An 18782-nucleotide genomic window follows, 5' to 3' on the forward strand; every position below is an offset into this window, starting at 1 on the left:
CGCTTCGTGAGCACTACACACTGAAGTGTTTGCAATGTCATGTTCATGGCTCTTTTGCCAAACCTTCACTCTGGCGCATTTGTGATGCAATTTACTTATTGTGCTGATAGATACACAGCATCCTTGCATGGTCTGCGATTAACAGTAGCAGCTTGCAGGTCAAGAATAACATGCAACCAACCATGTTTGCAATGGAGTAAACCAATTGTCATGAATAATTATCATTGCCATTAGAAAGGAAGTCAGTCGATGCAGCTGCTGTTTCTTATACTACGCGCCTCTGTCACCAACCCATTCTTCTTGCAGGGCATCCACTCATTGATCCTTTTTACCACTACGCCCTCATTGGAAACTACTCTGTCTCTCATTATGAGGGGAAACTTGATTCCATTTGGGCTGGTAAAAGCAGGTAGGGGCTCTGAGATCTGCAGCGACAATGTGGATCCCCTTAATTTCAACAGGATTCTATAGGTAAAAGTAAGCGCCTAATTATTATGTATTATTAATATTATTTAGGTAAAAGTAAGGCCTAAAAGAGGAATTACCTCGTTAGTCAACCCTGGAATTGCTGATTCCCCCAAGCATTTCTCCTTTTTAGTGGACCCTCAGAAGAGACGTCAATCCCCCCCCCCCCCCCTCCCTAGAGTTACTGGTACTTCCGGTATCCATAGCACCAGGGGTGGGGGGGAATACCAGAACATTTGCCCATTTATTCAAGGCCATTTGTATTACATTGAGAGGTCGTTTTCGGGCTCACTACTGTTCCCACGGTGAACCGATGCAGACTGTACCCTGTGTTACCGTTTCTGCAGGGTGCCCCAGGGGTGTGCTCCCACCCCTGTTCCTGTCACGAGCCTTTTGGCCGCATCATTTCAAGTTCTACCTTGGAATGGGCGGTAACACAATAGTGCTCGTGTTCACCAGTTCCTGGGTGTACACACGCAGAATCATGCAGTGTTTACCCGTATTTAAATTAGGACTGACCTGGCGATTTTTGAGCCGGTTACAACCAGCGGCTGCAGCACTCACCACCACACAACTCAGGATACCGATTAGGCTGCAACTGAGATTCCGGGAGGAGTTGCAATAAATGAGGCGCTTGGACTTCTGTTTTAGTCTTCCGTGGCCAGGGCTCTTGAGCTTATGTGTGAATCACCCAAGCGGACTACTGCGCCCCCTTCTGCTCCCTAACACCATAACTGACTGACCAGCTCACGCGCACGCAGCACGTCACGTGCAGACTACATCTGAACTAATGTGTTTTCACGCTCCTGGTGAAGAGCCCAGATGCATTATAAAATACTGAATTCACACGGAAGGAAAATTCATCAAGCGCTGCTAGGAATGCGAGGGCCAGGACCCACGTGTAATGTGTCCCATCTCCCTCCTCTGCCCCCCTCCAAAAAAAACCGCTCTCCGCTTCTAGTACAGGCGGCTTTCCACCTCTGCCCTCCCGCAGTGACTCGGGGAATCCAGTTACACACCCTATCACTCGGGCCTCACCCCTCAACAGCTGGCTGTACCATTTCATGAAAGAGCGAAGGTTTCGGCCGTGTCCTTTTCATAGGATTGCAAGCACATCATGTTGTGAGTAACTGAGATCAGGTCAAACAAATAGTGGATTTCCACCCCATTATTGTGTATCCAACAGCACATTCTATTGCACGTCTCTGCTCATGGAGAATTAAATGGATGTTACAGCAGTAGTCATTAATATATTGTCGGCGTTCACTGTGGAGCGCTAGAATGCGGCAGTGGGCGTGGCCTGCTGTAGTTACAAAAGTTCACACGTGTTTCATTGGGCGGCTGTCGCACAGTTCATCTTGTCTGAAGGGAGACGACGTACTGAGCCTCTTGTTGACCAATTAAAAGAGCGTGCTGTCCAATGGACTCCCCAATAGGACAGATACTGGGATGGAATAGTCACCAACCCTAGTGCTGCTTTTAGGGATAATATTACTGCCACAAAATACAAATATACAATTATGTTCTTTTCTTTGGGAATTGAGTTACTGCATTCTGCAAGGTATATACATTAGCTGACAACAATGAAAAGAGAATAGATTAGAAAACAAAACCAATGACAGCAAAAACATTAGTATATAAAATTATAAATTTAATGTGCTTAACGTAAATCACACATTGCCATGTTTATGTGTGAATATACTACTTATTCTCAATTAATTTTGTGTGTGCTGTTTATGTTGGATGTCTTCTACTTTGCCTGCTGTCTCCCACGTTTCTATTTTCTCTGCACTCCACATTTCGTCAAAACCATTTCCCTTCTCTGCACCTTTCACCTGTGATTTTGCATCTCTTATGATACTATAATTGTCAAGACTGATCTGTCCTGGCACAGATCTCTATCCATTCCTTTGGTCCCATGTTTTTTTTCTTAATTGCCTCTCGTTTTCACTTTTGTTCCAATGTTACTTTGTTTCCATACTTTCACTTAAACATTTCTTTCACTTACTCACCACACCATACATGTCTCCGTCTTGCCCCTAGGGGTGTGCCTCTTTTCTATTTCAAGTGTTTTGTTTGGTCTTTCTATTGACCTTTCTCCTTCTTTTCTCCTGATGGCGCACTCCATTTTAAGTCTCACATCTCCTCCCCATTCTACCATTCTCATTTAGAATTCCTTTATCTATATGCGCCTGCAAGATACATTCTAATTTCACTCCCATAATCCTACCGGTCTCTCTGTTCTCATCACCCCATCATCTTTTCTTTTCTCATTCCTCTTAAATGCTCTTCCTTGGTCTTTGTTTCATGCTTCTTAATGTATTTCTTCCATAGAATACCAGATTCAAAATGGAGAAAATCACTGGAGCAGTTTCTGTAGGCCAGTATATGAGTTCCCAATTGTAAATCTCTTTGACTTAACAAACCTTTGCTACATTTTTCACAACAAATCCAGGATACATGCTGGCCACAATTACAGACTGTGAGAGTTTAACCTGTAAATCGAGTCAGAGACTCCGACAGACTAGGTGGGACTTTTCTACAGTCAAAGTTGCGGATGTTTTTGTGGTCATCGCTCTGACTTGGGTGCAAACATGCTTCCTTTGCTACACTCAAGGTAATTTCCATGACGAATGTGGATCCTGAAATCCTACTTTGTTAGCAAGAAAAGAAGAGCTCATTGTCTAGGGTCAGAATCACAATGGAGATACACTCCGATGTCCCTTTATGACTACATAGAGGGCATGCCCGATTCCTCTGCATCTTTTAAACAAATAAAAAAATGTGACACGCAACAATCCCCACGTCTCTTTCATGTTAAAACACACGTGTCTCTTCTTTTCAATTACGCAGCCCACATGGGGATTACAATCTGACCTCCTTTCTGGAAAGAAGAGGCATTGGTGATGCCAACAATCATTTAACAGCTCAAAGAATTGAAGTGGTCGTGAAAAACACGTGTCTATGTTCCTAGACTTCCCCAAAACAATTGTTCATTTTAATACTTTTGGAGTTCCTACTATGATTTCTTAGTGTATATCTCCAACCTACAGGCTGATTATCCTTAGATAAAGGCTTGTAACGCAGGAGATGACAACGCACAAAGGATGCTCTTTTCTATTGACCATCAAAGAAAGGTACGTGATCTAAAAAAAAAAAATGCTCACTACACTATAGTGCGTCTGTCCTACCTCTTCACAGTGCAAATACTTATTGCTGGAATGATGCAATATATGCACAATTTATATGGATCACAAGCTAAACTGATCAAATGCACAAAATAATCAGCTTATCATGCCCTTTCGACATAGACAGCTAAATAGGCAATACTGTGGCTACGTACATCAACCCTGGTGATTTGAAGTGAAGAAAGGAGCATACACCTCTGGAGTTTGTCCTCTCTGACATACAGAGTGCGGCTCTGGTGTACGCATGTGGTACAAGACATTTAACAGAGTGTCACTAAGGCTGCACTTGAGAAGATGTAGTTTTCTGTTCTCTGTATCTTCAACTAGGAATTTCGAGAAGTGAAACATTTCAATAACCAGCACTTAACATAGCACAATGCTGCACGCATTGACAAGGGTTGTGTGTGGTTTCCTATAAATTAAACTCATATTTCAGGATGGGCTAATATCTACCAGTATTTCCTTCTATTTCCCCAAACCTTAGATAGAAGTCGTATCAAATTGAGCCCTGTTGTTGGGAATATGTGAGTATCCATTTTACACAATTTCACACAATGGAACTTCTATACTTGCATTAAGTATCTTCTGTTTGTCACAGGCTGCAAACATGCGTCGATTTGCAGTTATTATATTTAGTTGGAAATGATATATTGGTTTATACTAACGTCTGACGTACATTGCAGGGCCCAATTTTCTCGGTGCTTGAATAATTGCTAAACGTATTCCTTCTCAGACCATCTGATCTGCCTCAATTATGCCTTATGCTTAGAATGTATATATACACTCAACAATCCTAGGAATTAGAAGAGGCTTCAGGCGTCACTTTCGTGTCTAATAAACACAAAGAACATTATGGTGATGCAAGCCAAGATGAGCAGTGCTCTTCGACACAAGCGGCTGAACGCTAACATACAAAGAGAACACGTGTGATGAGGACAATACTGTGTTAACTAGATGTTTTCAAGACTATAAACACAATGGAAAAACATACAGAAAGAATGCCCTTCTGCAATCAAATGGCAGATGTTTTACATTTGATGCATTGCTCATGTCATGAACTGCTAGAAAGGACAATCTGTTCCCTCATTCAATTAGCTTGCTGTTTCCACATTGCTCTAAAGTGATATCATTGTTTAGATACACCCTCTTCTTGCCTCAGCATTTGGAGAGAGACTGTAGAAGTCAAAGGAGAGTGTTAGAAATTGGACTCGGACATCAGCTCTCCCCCGTTTGTGATGGTGTGCTCGCTTAGCTCCTCCTGTATAGTTGGCATTACATGCTTGACTGTTAATGGGGCATCGGTCTTAAAAAAGGAGTCAAGTTTTATCGGGTTGGTCATCTTGAGAGACTTTTGGAACGTTTCTGATGTGAAGTAATAGACAAAAGGGTCAAAACAGCAGTTCAGAGTAGCAATGCACAGGGTAATAGGATATAGTGTCCTAGCGAATCGCTCCACTGAACAATTAGCAATAGCCTGAGAGCGAACAAGTGCGTACAAGAACAATATGGAGTTGTATGGCACAAAACACACAATAAATATGGCAATATGCACAATGATCATTTTTAGGACTTTTTCCTTGTTAGTCCCAATCTGGGAGAGTGTGGCAGGTTTCCGCAGAGTTCGCAGAACCAACGAAGAACAAGTTAGATTCAATAGTAGAGGAATCAGAAAGCCAACTACCTCAATAAACATAGTGATCTTTGATAAGTACGTCTTCCAAATGGTCTTAGAAAAGCCTTCAAAGCAGGTTGTGCTTGTATTGGAGACGTTTGTTGTGGAGAACAAGGAAGCTGAAATGCCACCACTCAGCACCAGCACCCAAACACCAGCACAGACAATGGCTGAATTCCTTCGGGTCCTGATGGTGCGGGATCTGAAGGGATAGACAATCGCCAGGAAGCGATCCACGCTGATGCAAGTGAGGAAGAGCATGCTGCCATAGATGTTCGTCAGGAAGGCTGTGCCAGAAAACTTGCAAAGACCATCTCCAAAGGGCCAATGTCTGTTGAAGTTGTAGAAAATTTTAAAGGGTAGTGTGAAAACAAAAAGCAAATCCGATATGGCAAGATTGGTCATGAAAATTGCAGTTTCATTCCGCATTTTCATCCGGCGGCAGAAGACGAACAGGGAGGCACAGTTCGTGATCAGACCCAGGATGAAGACCACACTGTACACAGCCCCGTAGAGGTTGTACTTGAAGGAATCATCAATGACGCAGGATTCGTTGTTGCTGTGGTTTCCCATTCCAGGTCTGTGCTACAGGAGTGGGGTAGAGCATTTAAACTGGCAATCCAAAGTATCCAAAGGAGAAGGGCTTGTGCGTGCTGGCTTTTACAAGGAACATGTTCCAGTGAGGTAATGTGAAGCACCATTGCCAATTCTCCAGCTCTCCATAACAGATGCCTTTATCCTAAGAGGAGGAAAATAAACAGTCAGCTTGGCTAATAATTGTCTTCAGTACATCAGCAAGTCCCACTCAGGGCCACTAGAATTATGCAATTGAGTGGCAGCTGCATTTTTTTGCATTATTATGAATTTGATACATTTGCCACATAATCCATCATAAACAGAATAATCGGCAGATTTTAACAAAAAAATTGTTTCTAGTTCAAACGTTTTCAAAAGTTACTAAAAACAGCATCATTTGTTGCCGCACAGTGGGAAGCCCTATGCGAAGGTTGTCTAGTCACCTCTTTATGGCGTATTCCTATATTTGGGTGTTAAACTGGTACCAATGAATCACAATGCATCCATTTGATTTGTCTTTTCATGCCACATAACTAGGCAACCCTGATGCATGATTTGGCACTTTGCGGCCACATGATTCCAATGACTTTAGTCACACCTCATTTCTTGCACACTTTTTGTGCTTGCTTGTTTGGGTACAGCAGGATATCAGACTAGGCAACTCAATTACGGTGCATTTAGGTCTGGGGATAAAATTGTTGGCATAAGTACATAATACTATTGAAAACTGACACCAACAGTATTGTGGCATACTAACATCGATGACAGAATTTCAAGGGACAAAATATCAAAAGATAGTGCTTATAGGGAAGTGCAGCTTTACTATTCCTAACTGCATATTTACATACCTTGAAGATATATGTACCACGTAGGGGTAGATAGATAGATAGACAGACAGACAGACAGACAGACAGACAGACAGACTTAGGTAAAGACAATCTAGACTTACTTACCAGTCGATATTTAATTTTCAGTATTCTCTCCTCAATATTCTATCCCATCAATATTGTTGAATCGATATCCATGGGTCACACCATGTAAGTATGTTTCAAAACATTTATCAAAGCAGGAAGGCTGTAACCTTCAAGGTTATTTTACCTGCTAATTCTAAATTTGAATGCATTATCTGGTACTGAAGGTACCTATCCTGTCATGAGCAAAAGGAAATATATACAAAGGCAAATAGGCCTGACGTTTGCATCGCACAAAATATTACTTCAGAGAGTATTTTTGCTTTAAAAGTACAATCTCATTGCAGACAGACTTCGACCCAGAGATTCTTACAAATAATTCCCATCACAATATTCAGGTGTAAAATCACAAGAATCTTGATGTGTTTATATTTACTTTATATTTACAATCTCTGTAACTAGCACAATGGCTGCCCTTGTAACGCCGCCGCCCTTTAGAATCTAGGAACATGGCTGCGGGAAAATTACTGTGTATCTCTTTTGTGGGAGAAAGTAAGCGCGTGAACCTCAAGCCGTCGGACATCTTGTTATTTTTCTTCCCGCCAGTCACTAGGACATGCAGGGGCACTAAAGTCAATAAACAGGATGGGAGCCTCGGCAGCAGCACACTGTACTCTGCCCCCGTAGGAAGGAAAGCCGACAAGGGGCTCTTAACACACACACGCAGCAGGCACATACTCCATGCAGTCAATAATATCATGTGGAAATATTGGTCAAGGGCAACAGTCGCTTGAATAGAGTAAGAAAATAGGATTTGTTTTAATTGGTAAAGATTAAGAGGTGTTTTAGTTCTCAGCGGTAGTGCCAGTTTTATCCCTCCAGGAAACAAAGAGAACTATTTGGCATATTCGATGGCTTTCGGGTGAGCTGCTATTTTTCAAACCTAAAACACAGACGCATGAGCTAGCCTGCCCCCTCCTTCATACATATTTTTTTATGTAAATATGGATACTCTATAGCTAGAACCACGAGCCCCGTTTTTACTCGCATGAATAAGTAGCTGTGAACTTTCGAATTCAGGTATAGCGCCTTACCACCAAGAGGTGCGTCCGCGCAGTGCGCAGTGGCACACGCTTTTATTCTATTCCGTTTTCTAAAGTGCATGCACTTAACTTCGCATTTATCTGATTTAAGATTTGCATTTGAGACATCACAGCTCGGAAACAGACATTACTCGGCCGGAGGAGGCTGACACAGTCAGGAATGCTCTCCACCGAATCCTGCCTTACATCTCGGAGGAGCCCTACACCCAGGACCCCTGGAATTATGTGATTCTGTGCCGGCGGCTTTTTTCGTATAGTTATAGATTTGCCAGGTAATCCACCATCTGCTGCATAAACTGCAGATTTTAACAAAAAAAAAAATGTTTCTATATCAAACGGAACAAAAGTTACTAAAACGCTGTAAAGTGTTCGTGCAGTGGAAGGCCCTTTACAATCACAACAGTTTACTAGCCATCTTTCATTTGCATATTGCTTTATAGTTGTTAAACTGATACTAATGAGGTGAAATCTATGCTGCATAATCTGCTTTTTTCATGCCGCATAATTTAGTTATCACTGCCACATAATTTGGTGTTCCCCTGCCACATATTTCCAGTGGTCCTGCCTACAGTGTGATTCCTAAAAGGTGGGTCAGAGAATTATACTGCAAAATCGAATGGTTTAGCAGATGCTTCTGTTTTCCTGAACGCCATTCTTATCACCCAGTCAGTGCTCAGAAACAAAACAGTTGTTCGTGAAATAAATAGTCAAGGCGCACTGGGAATTGCGGTTCTTGCCAAAGTCATGTTACTGTTTCCCTTTTCTGCTCTACAGCTGACATTCCACCAATCCCGGAAACATAAGTCATGTATTTTCTTCCTCTTAAGCAATCTATTAAAATTCTTGTTCTCTGTACACACATCCACATACTTTTGAGGGTCAGCAATACCGTAGAAATGGTCTTCTGCAGGTTGTCTGCTTTTTTAATATTATTTTCTGATAATTAGTTTTTTTGCTTTATATTTCAACGTAATGCTTCGTCCAGTATGTTCCAATGTGGAAACTATATAAATGACACACTCGAAATGACACTTCTATAGCTTTATTTAGCAGTAAAATATTGTCCAGTTTTTATTGGGGTAATCTCATTGTTAATTTAAACAGGATGAGCTCATTCCCAAACTCCATTTTGTAGTACATTTTGTAACAATAAAATAGTACTACTTAAGAAATACTAAATGCTTATCACAAACCTACAAGTGTCAATCACTACGTTTACCTCTCCTATGAGCCTAACAACCCACCGCCGTGAGACCACCGTAGCACCGCCCGCCCGCCCTCCAGGGGTTAAACTCGTAATCCAGCCAGCGGGCACAATACTGGCTTAGTGGTCCTCCTGTCGACGCGGCAGCGGTGGGCCAACAGGAAGACCGCCAAACCCGTAATAAGGCCCTTACTACTAAATGGGAGAGGATTAGAAAGGAGTAAGGAGGTGTTTAAAGAGGGTTGGGGGTGGGTGGGTTGGGAGGAAATATACCCCACCCACAAAAGAGTAAGCCCATTGCTATTCACAAACTCCACTTCGAAAATTATTATAGGTAAAAAAGAGACCCAAAGCAGTAGTAAATGACTACAGCTCAGAGCTTAAAGTAAGTCCAGCAAGACACATGACCAACAATTGGTACTGTAATACTCAACAATAGAAAATAATGGCCATAAGGACTTAAAATAAAATCCCATGGGAAAAGGTGTTAAATAAAATTGAATGAGTTAAATATATCTATAAACATAATATAATGTTAAAAAAACTAACAAAGGAAATATATTTATAATTTGTTTATAAAATACTTTAACAATTTTATAAATGTAAAAATTAATGTCAGATTAAGTTTTAATAACATATCATTAAACTACATTAATTATATAGATCACTTTTACAAATTATTAATGCAATATATATATATATATTATCTACTGGCGGTCGCCAGTACATAGTTATAGTTAGGCTCTAGTTTCCATAGGAAAAGCGTTTTTTCTTTTCCCAATAACTTTGGCGCCGGTTGACAAATCTTTGCGAAATTTTCAAAACTTGTGGCCCGCTCGGGTCAGCTCCTATCCTGAAAGTTTTGGGGTGATTCGCCAAGTGGGGGCTGAGAAAAAAGTGGGGTCCCAAAATGTGTTTTCTCCATGTTATTTGCCATAGGAAACTTTAGACACGACTACAGCCCGAAACTGCTGAACGGAATAACACCAAATTTGGCAAAAAGGTAGCCCTTGGTTCAGAAAGAGACCTTTTTTTAAAATGGTTTAAATCCATTCAGTAGTTCCTCAGAAATTCAAAAAATAGAGGTCAAAAAATCAATTTCCCATAGGAAACTTTAGACACAGTTACAGCTGAAACTGCTGAACGGAATTACACCAAATTTGGCAAAAAGGTAGTGCTTGGTTCCTAAAGCGGCCTTTTTTTTTAATGGTGTAAATCCGTTCAGTAGTTTTCGCGATATTAAAGGAAAAACATCTTTATATATCTGGGCGGGACCTAACTACACAAGCACAAGCTTGGCTCTAATTGGCTGCCAACACTTCAATCCAGGAAGTGTTGGCAGCCATCTTGGTGCAATGCTTTTTAGGTCTCGCCTAGCGAAGCAGCACATGCGCTGCAACTACACAAACACCACTACACTGCCCTAAACCCTAAAACACTACCCCAGCATGACCCCCTACACTGCACGAACATCACTGCACTGCCCTAAACCCTGAAACAAAACCCCCAGCACGACCCCCTACACTGTCCGAACACCACTGCTCTGCCCACAACCCTAAAACACCAGCCCCAGCACGACCCTCTACACTGCCTGAACACCACTGCACTGCCCTAAACCCTGAAACACCAGTCCCAGCACGACCCCCTACACTGCCCGAACACCACTGCACTGCCCTAAACCCTGAAACACCACCCCCGCACAACCCCCTACACTGCCCGAACACCACTGCACTGCCATAAACCCTGAAACACCACCCTTCGCACGACCCCCTACACTGCCCGAACACGACTGCACTGTCCAAACCCTGAAACACCACCCCCAGCACGACCCCCTATACTGCCTGAACACCACTGCACTTCCCTAAACCCTGAAACACTAGCCCCAGCACTACCTCCTACACTGCCCAAACACCACTGCACTGCCCTAAACCCTGAAACACCAGCCCCAGCACGACCCCATACATGCCTGAACACCACTGCACTGCCCTAAACCCTGAAAAACCACCTCCGCACAACCCCCTATAATGCCCAAACACCACTGCACTGCCCTAAACCCTGAAACACCACCCCCCGCACGACCCTCTACACTGCCCGAACACCACTGCACTGCCCTAAACCCTGAAACACCACCCCCGCATGACCCCCTACACTGCCCAAACACCACTGCACTTCCCTAAACCCTGAAACACCACCCCCAGCACGACCCCCTACACTGCCCGAAAACCACTGCTCTGCCCTAAACCCTGAAACACCATCCCCAGCATGACCCCCTACACTGCCCGAACACTACTGCACTGCCCTAAACCATCACACCCAGCATGACCCCTACACTGCCCGAACACCACTGCGCTGCCCTAAACCCTAAAACACCACCCCCAGCACGACCCCCTACTCTACCCGAACACCACAGCGCTGCTCTAAACCCTAAAACACCACCCCAGCAGGACCTTTACCCCCAGCACGACACCCTACACTACCTAAAGACCACTGCACTACCCTAAACACTACCCCCCGCATGACCCCCTACACTACACAAACACTGCTGCACTACCCTAAACCCTAAACCACTACCCCCAGCATGACCCCCTACACTACACAAACACAACTGCACTACCCTAAACCCTAAAACACTACCCCTACACTACACAAACACCACTGCACTACCCTAAACCCTAAAACACTACCCCGCATGACCCCCTACACTACCCAAAGACCACTGCACTACCCTAAACCCTAAAACACGACCCCCTACACTACACAAACACCGCTGCACTACCCTAAACCCTAAAACACTACCCCCAGCACGACCCCCTACACTACACAAACACCACTGCACTACCCTAAACCCTAAAACACTACCCCCTACACTACACAAACACCACTGCACTACCCTAAACGCTAAAACTCTACCCCAGCATGACCCCCTACACTACCCAAACACCACTGCACTACCCTTAACGCTAAAACACTATCCCCAGCAGTACCCCCTACACTACCCAAACACCATTGCACTACCCTAAACCCTAAAACACTACCCCCAGCAGTACCCCCTACACTACCCAAAGACGACTGCACTACCCTAAACCCTAAAACATGACCCCCTACACTACACAAACACCACTGCACTACCCTAAACCCTAAAACACTACCCTGAGCACGACCCCCTACACTACCCAAACACCACTGCACTACTCTAAACCCTAGAAAAGTAACCACCACCCCATGCCCAATCCCCCTTACCTCTCACTCCTCGTGGTTCCTCTCTCCTCGTGGTTCCTGCTTCATGTCATCTCTGAGGGGCGGTCCTTATAATGACGTGGATCGTCTAAATTTTGTTAAAATTCATGGTCATTTACCATACATACCTTTACAACAAAATTCGTTGTAAAGGCATGCATGGTAAATGACCATGCATTCTAAAAAAATGCTTAGTAATGACTTTGCGATGTACAACGCATGCGTGGTAATGCTATCGCAAAGTAAAAAAGCTGTTGTGACGGCTGTTTACCGATCGAAGCTGGCCCCTGTTCTTCAGTGAGTCGTTTATTTGATAAATTAAAGAGGAAGGAATGTGTTTTTTTTTACTGAAAAGTGCATTCTCGGCTGTTGTTTGGAAAAGTGTCCGCATGGCCTGGTTTCACCTCCGGTGAGAGAGTGGAAGAGTCTGTTTGGATCTAAAGGGGTTCTGCTGTTGGACGGGGCCGGCGCCACACACGTCCTCAGAAAACACAGCTAATGGAAAGTATTGTCCCCGAAGTGTGGAGCAGTGCCATGAGAGGTCAACGAGTGTGCGTCCCACCGCAGTATGACCGTACCGCGTGACCCATGTGCCGCCTCCAGTGTACGGAAGGCAGAAGCGGCATCCATCGCAGGTCCTCTTGAAGACCGTTGTAGCACTAATTCTACATTTTGGAACTAGGGCATTTTAACCTTGTTGTTCCTGCCAGAAACAAAGAGAAGATCCTGTGTTATTCAGTGCCCTTGTTACCTTTTCTGTGGGTAGTGGTGCTTGTCACTTCGCTGCCCCGCCGGTGCATACGACTGGGCTCCCCACCTCGTGTGCCATCTGCAGGGCCTCTGTCCTTGGATCACTGGTTTCGGTTTCTGGAGTGGCAACATAAACAGTTGCTCTTAAAGGAGTAGCCTGAACACTTAGGTGAATATCCCCTGCGCCAGCACTCTGCGGAAATTCTTTCCTAGCTCTCCCACGTCGACGACGATGTCATAATAGCACGGCTCCGCTCGCGACACCGCATGACGTCATAGGAGCCATAAGAGGACCTCGTCGGCGTGCTAACGTCAGTTCCACCCATTTTTTCCGTGCCACCGAGGTAAACAGGTGGACCGACTCATTTATACATGTATACATAGTATACTAAATATATATATACAAATGCATAACCAATAAAGGCATAAATAAATAGCAACAGATCAAGCATTTCTCACTATTAAACAATAAGCATGATTAAGACATATTAAAAACATTCATGCCAAACAGTAAAAGCATCTTTTTGGTAGAAACAGGTGGACAACGGGGAGGCGGGTGGGACAGTGAGGAATCCACATGCAGATACTGTATTCACCAGAAGGCAAATGCTACTTACCAGTATGCATCTGTTCTTGGCATGTAGAGCTGCAGATCTACACACTGTGCATAGATCGCCATCTGGTGTTGGGCCCGGATGTTTGCAGTTGTTTTTCCTCTTGGAAAGTCTTTGGAAGTCACGAGGTATGTGACTCCTCCTTTGGATCGTATTGCGCATGGGCTTCGGCTCCATCCTCAGATTGTTTTTCGTCAGCAGGGAAAGATGGAGCGTAGTAATAACAGTGAAGATGCCCATGTGTGTTGTATCTAAATAAGATAAACTGGAACAGATAAAGGTAGCCGGGGAGGCGGGTGGGCGTGTGTAGATCTGCAGCTCTACATGCCAAGAACAGATGCATACTGGTAAGTAGCATTTGCCGTTCGAGGCATATGAGCTGCAGATTACACACTGTGCATAGATTATATAGCAGTACCCATCCTTAGCGGCGACTACCCGTATCTGTTGCAGTGGTTTGAAATAATGTTTTGAGTACAGCCTGGCCCACACTAGCCTGTTGCTTAGTTTGCACATCTACACAATAGTCTTTAGTGAAAGTGTGCGGTGTTGACCATGTAGCTGCTCTGCAGATATCATCTAATGGGATGTTCCCGAAAAATGCCATTGAAGCCCCTATTTTACGTGTAGAGTGGGCTTCAGGGGGAACGGATAGCGTTTGTTTTGCTTTGTGGTAGCAAATCTGAATGCATTTGACAATCCACCTAGCTATACCTGACTTGGAGATGGGGTTGCCTTTGTGTGGTGGTGAGAAAGAGACAAACAGTTGTTTGGTCTTACGAAAAGGTTGTGTTCTCTCGATGTAGTAGAGTAAGGCTCGTTTGACATCTAATGTGTGAAGAGCTCTTTCTGCAACGGTCTGTGGTTGCGAGAAGAATACTGGTAGTTCTACAGATTGGTTTAGGTGAAAAGGAGAAATGACTTTAGGGAGGAACTTTGGGTTGGTACGGAGAACAACTTTGTTATGGTACATTTGGAGAAAAGGTTCTTGAATGGTAAGTGCTTATATCTCATCTCACTGACCCTTCTGAGGGAAGTGATGGCTACAAGAAAGGCGGTTTTCCATGTTAGGAATTGAATTTCAGATTTGTGTAGAGGTTCGAAGGAAGGCCCCATTAGTCTGGTGAGAACGATATTTAGGTGCCACACAGGTGAGGGTGGCACTCTGGGGAGAATTATTCTTTTGAGGCCTTCCATGAAGGCTTTAATGGCAGGTACTGTAAAAAGTGATAGATGTTGCCTGTTTTGTAGATAAGCTGCTATGGCTGCAAGTTGTAGCCTAATGGACGTATAGACCAGATTGCATCTTTGCAGGTGTAGTAAATAGCCTATGATGTGTTGAATGGACACATCTAGGGCATTGATGGTATTGTTGTGACAATAGACAACAAAACGTTTCCACTTGGCTGTGTAGCACGTTCTAGTGGTGGGTCGCCTAGCTTCTTTAATGACGTTCATGCAGTCAGGGGGAAGACTTAGGTAACCGAATTCTAGGATTTCAGGAGCCAGATCGCAAGGTTGAGCTGAGCTGGGTCCGGGTGCCTGATCTCTCCATGGTTCTGGGTTAAGAGGTGTGGAGAGAGGTGTAACTTTTGGTGTGGTACTACAGATATTTCCAGCAGTGTGGTGTACCACGGTTGTCTGGCCCAAGTTGGAGCTACTAGGATTAGTGTGAGGGAGTGTTGTTGTAGTTTGCGCACCACTAATGGAATGAGTGGGAGAGGCGGAAAAGCGTATGCAAATCTGCCTGACCAGTTCATCCATATCGCATTGCCTTTGGACAATGGGTGTGGATATCTGGCGGCGAAGCTTGGGCATTTGGCGTTTTCGTGGGTGGTGAAGAGTTCTATCTGTGGATGCCCCCACATTTGAAAGTACGGGTGAAGAACTTGCGGGTGGAGTTTCCACTCGTGGAGTTGTTGCGTTTGTCTGCTGAGCAGATCTGCCATAGTGTTTTGGACTATTGGGACATGTTGGGCTAGGAGAAAGATTTTCTGGGGTATGGCCCATCTCCATATGCTCTGTGCTAGCTGAGAGAGCTGTGGAGAGTGTGTACCACCTTGTTTTTGTATATAGTACATGGCTGTCATGTTGTCTGTGCGGACTAGTACTGCCTTGCCTGAAATCTGTCTTTGAAAAGATTTTAGGGCTAAAATGATGGCTAGTAACTCCAGATGGTTGATGTGGAGTAACTTTGATGAGGTGTCCATCTGCCCAGCATGGTGTGATGTAATAGGTGAGCTCCCCAGCAGGAGAGCGATGCGTCCGTGTCAGTACTATCTGAGGAACTGGGTCCAGGAACGGTCGTCCTTTGGAAAGGTTTTTGGTGGTCCACCACTGCAAAGAGCAATGGGTACGACCGTCTACCAACACCAGATCTGTTAATTGACCCTGGGCCTGGTTCCATTGGCGCGCTAAGCACTCTTGGAGAGGACGCATCTGGAGTCTTGCGTGAGGTACTATGACTATGCAAGAGACCATCATCCCTATTAGTTGCATGAACACTCGAGCTGGAAGAGAGTGTTGCGGCTGAAATTTGGCGCGTAGAGCCTGAATGCTTGCTATCCTGGCAGGACTGGGGTAGGCTAGCGCTCTTGAGGTGTCTATAGTGGCACCCAGATATTGTTTTACGTGGGACGGTTGGAGATGGGACTTTACGTGGTTTACTATGAAGCCCAGTTGGTGAAGTAGCTGGATAGTGGCGTGCATGTGTTGTACACACTGGTTGTATGAACTGGCCTTTATTAGCCAGTCGTCTAGGCATGGGAAGACATGGATGTGTTGTCTCCGCAGGTGTGCTGCCACTACTGCTAGGCACTTGGTGAATACTCGTGGTGCTGTTGTAACTCCAAATGGGAGTACTTTGAATTGGTAGTGTTGGCCGTCCACTACAAATCTGAGGAACTTCCTGTGAGCGTTGTGAACAGGAATGTGGAAATAGGCGTCTTTGAGGTCTAAAGTGGTCAGGAAATTGTTGTGGGAGAGCAGTGGAAGTACCTGCTGAAGTGTTACCATGTGAAAATGGTCTGAGTGTATGTATTGGTTTAGGGGCGTGAGGTCTAGGATGGGTCGTAGAGTGTCGACCCTTTTTGGTATGAGAAAATATAGGGAGTAGACCCCCATATTTTGTTGGTTGGTAGGAACCCGTTCTATCGCCCCCTTTTGTAGGAGTGAGATTACCTCCTGCTTTAGCAGTGTTAGATGTTCCTGTGACATTGGACGTTGTCTGGGTGGAATGTTTGGGGGTAGATATTAGTTCTAGGCAGTAGCCTTGAGGAAATATGAATTTTTATGGTCAATTGTGTCCCCTATCTTAGACCCCAACGACTCCATGTACATGCTACAAGTACATGTATGTTCCCTCCAGTTCCACCTATGAAGACGCAAATACATGTGCGTCCAACGCCAACATATCCTCTTTCAGATCCGTCATGAATGGGTCGAATATTCCATTCCTAAGTATGATTGGCCACCGACTTTATATGGTTCACTTTTCTAGTTTTACAGTTCAGGCGAGTAGGCCCTGAATTTTGTCATCGAGCCTTTTCCTGCTTCTGCCTCTGAAATGCTCCAGCTTGGACCTGCATCCGTGTCCATGAACTTTGTCTTACTCCCTGCGCGGCTAGCGGTGCCTGACGCGGCCTGTTGCCTGCCAAAAACTGTATTCAGCCTTCAAAGTTATCTGCTCCGCTCCTCATCCAATACATTCCTGTCTAGTAGTTTAGGTAAACATCCTTCTAGCTACCGAGCAAAGGGCCCGGCCTCGCTGTCTTTATGCAAGTAATTCGTAGGCCCATGGAAGATTCTTGCCCCCTCGCATCTCATGTAGACACATAGACGCTTGTACACGCACTAACAGTCAGTATAGAATAGGATCTGTCCGAGAAGACCTTTCCTTCCAGATAATATGGTTCCTTAAACACAAGATATTAGATATGATTTAGGACTAGGTTGTCCTGACACCCCAGACTTCTGTCTCCATATGTAGAGCTAAATGTCAATTCCCCTTCACCCTCTAGTTGCACGTCAATCACACGTCATGCGGCTGCGCGCGCATCTCTGCCAAATATTTCTGCTGACACTGCAGGATTCTCTTATGGATCCACCCACTTGTGACATCATTTTAAATGACGTTTCTAGTATTACGCCTATTTTTCATTACGTATGTGTATTCTTATCTGTATTATCAGCTGTTACGCCTCCTGCATCTGTCCTAATGCAATGCTTTTCATATAAATATTGTTACTTGTCAATAATGTATTGCTGATCCCTTCCTGAACCTTCGTGGTGATGGAATATGATTGCCTGGTTCGAACTATAATTCCTTTGTAAGGAATAAAGCCCTTTTCAGAACCTCTAATACCACGGATTCTGCCTCTTATTTTGACTGAGTTATTCTTACTAGACTTTACCGCAAAAAAATAGTACAGGTAATTTAAATATTTACCACATAAATTGGCGCCCGAATAGGGACACTTTCTCATCTCACGCGCCGGAGGTGCGTTGCAGGCCCGGTCCCCTGCCACAGCTGAACGGACAAAAACGCGTACCCGCAGGATTTCCTGTATCTCCCTCCGGCCAAGCGGGGGTGACTGAGGCTGCGATCAACACCCAGACGAGGCGGTGAGAAGTGCGAAGTATCCCGACCAGAGCCTAGCTGAGAGAGCAAGATCCGAGGTATACAGAGGCCCACCAGGTTCCGAAGTTCCGAGTCCAGTTGAGTCCAGTCCGGTCCAGTTCAGTTCAGTTCCGAGGCCTTCCGTTCCGTGCTACCCGGTGAGTACCGTTGCTGGGGAGGCAGTTAGACGTGCACATTAATTTGTGCCGGTCCTGACGGGTTTGGGTACACAGATCCGGTCTGCACTGTTTTAGCAGTGTATCTGTACTGTTTAGCAGTATATCCAGTATGTTCATGTATATAATTCAGTATTATCTAGTATTAGTATTATGTCAGTAACTAGTTTTCTTCTAAATTAAATGTTCGTTAAAAGCTAAATGTTAAATGTTAAATGTTTTACTGTGTTCAAAAATTGTGGTATGAATGAGTGTTCATTATTGTGTT

At 44.4% G+C, this 18782-nt stretch overlaps 1 protein-coding gene across 1 annotated transcript in view; it reads right to left on the reverse strand.

The window, feature by feature from the left end:
* Positions 1-2098: 2098 nt before the first annotated feature.
* The window catches only part of LPAR4 (lysophosphatidic acid receptor 4), a 160631-nt gene continuing 143947 nt past the window's right edge, over positions 2099-18782 (reverse strand). Inside the window, exon 2 of the mRNA XM_085607845.1 lies at positions 2099-6064. Coding sequence (XP_085463971.1) covers positions 4849-5898 — 1050 coding nt within the window. The 5' untranslated portion in view covers positions 5899-6064 and the 3' untranslated portion in view covers positions 2099-4848. The remainder of the gene's footprint in view (positions 6065-18782) is intronic.

The sequence above is a fragment of the Triturus cristatus genome, chromosome 5_2 (genome assembly GCF_964204655.1).
Source record: "Triturus cristatus chromosome 5_2, aTriCri1.1, whole genome shotgun sequence".
Lineage (NCBI taxonomy): Eukaryota > Metazoa > Chordata > Amphibia > Caudata > Salamandridae > Triturus > Triturus cristatus.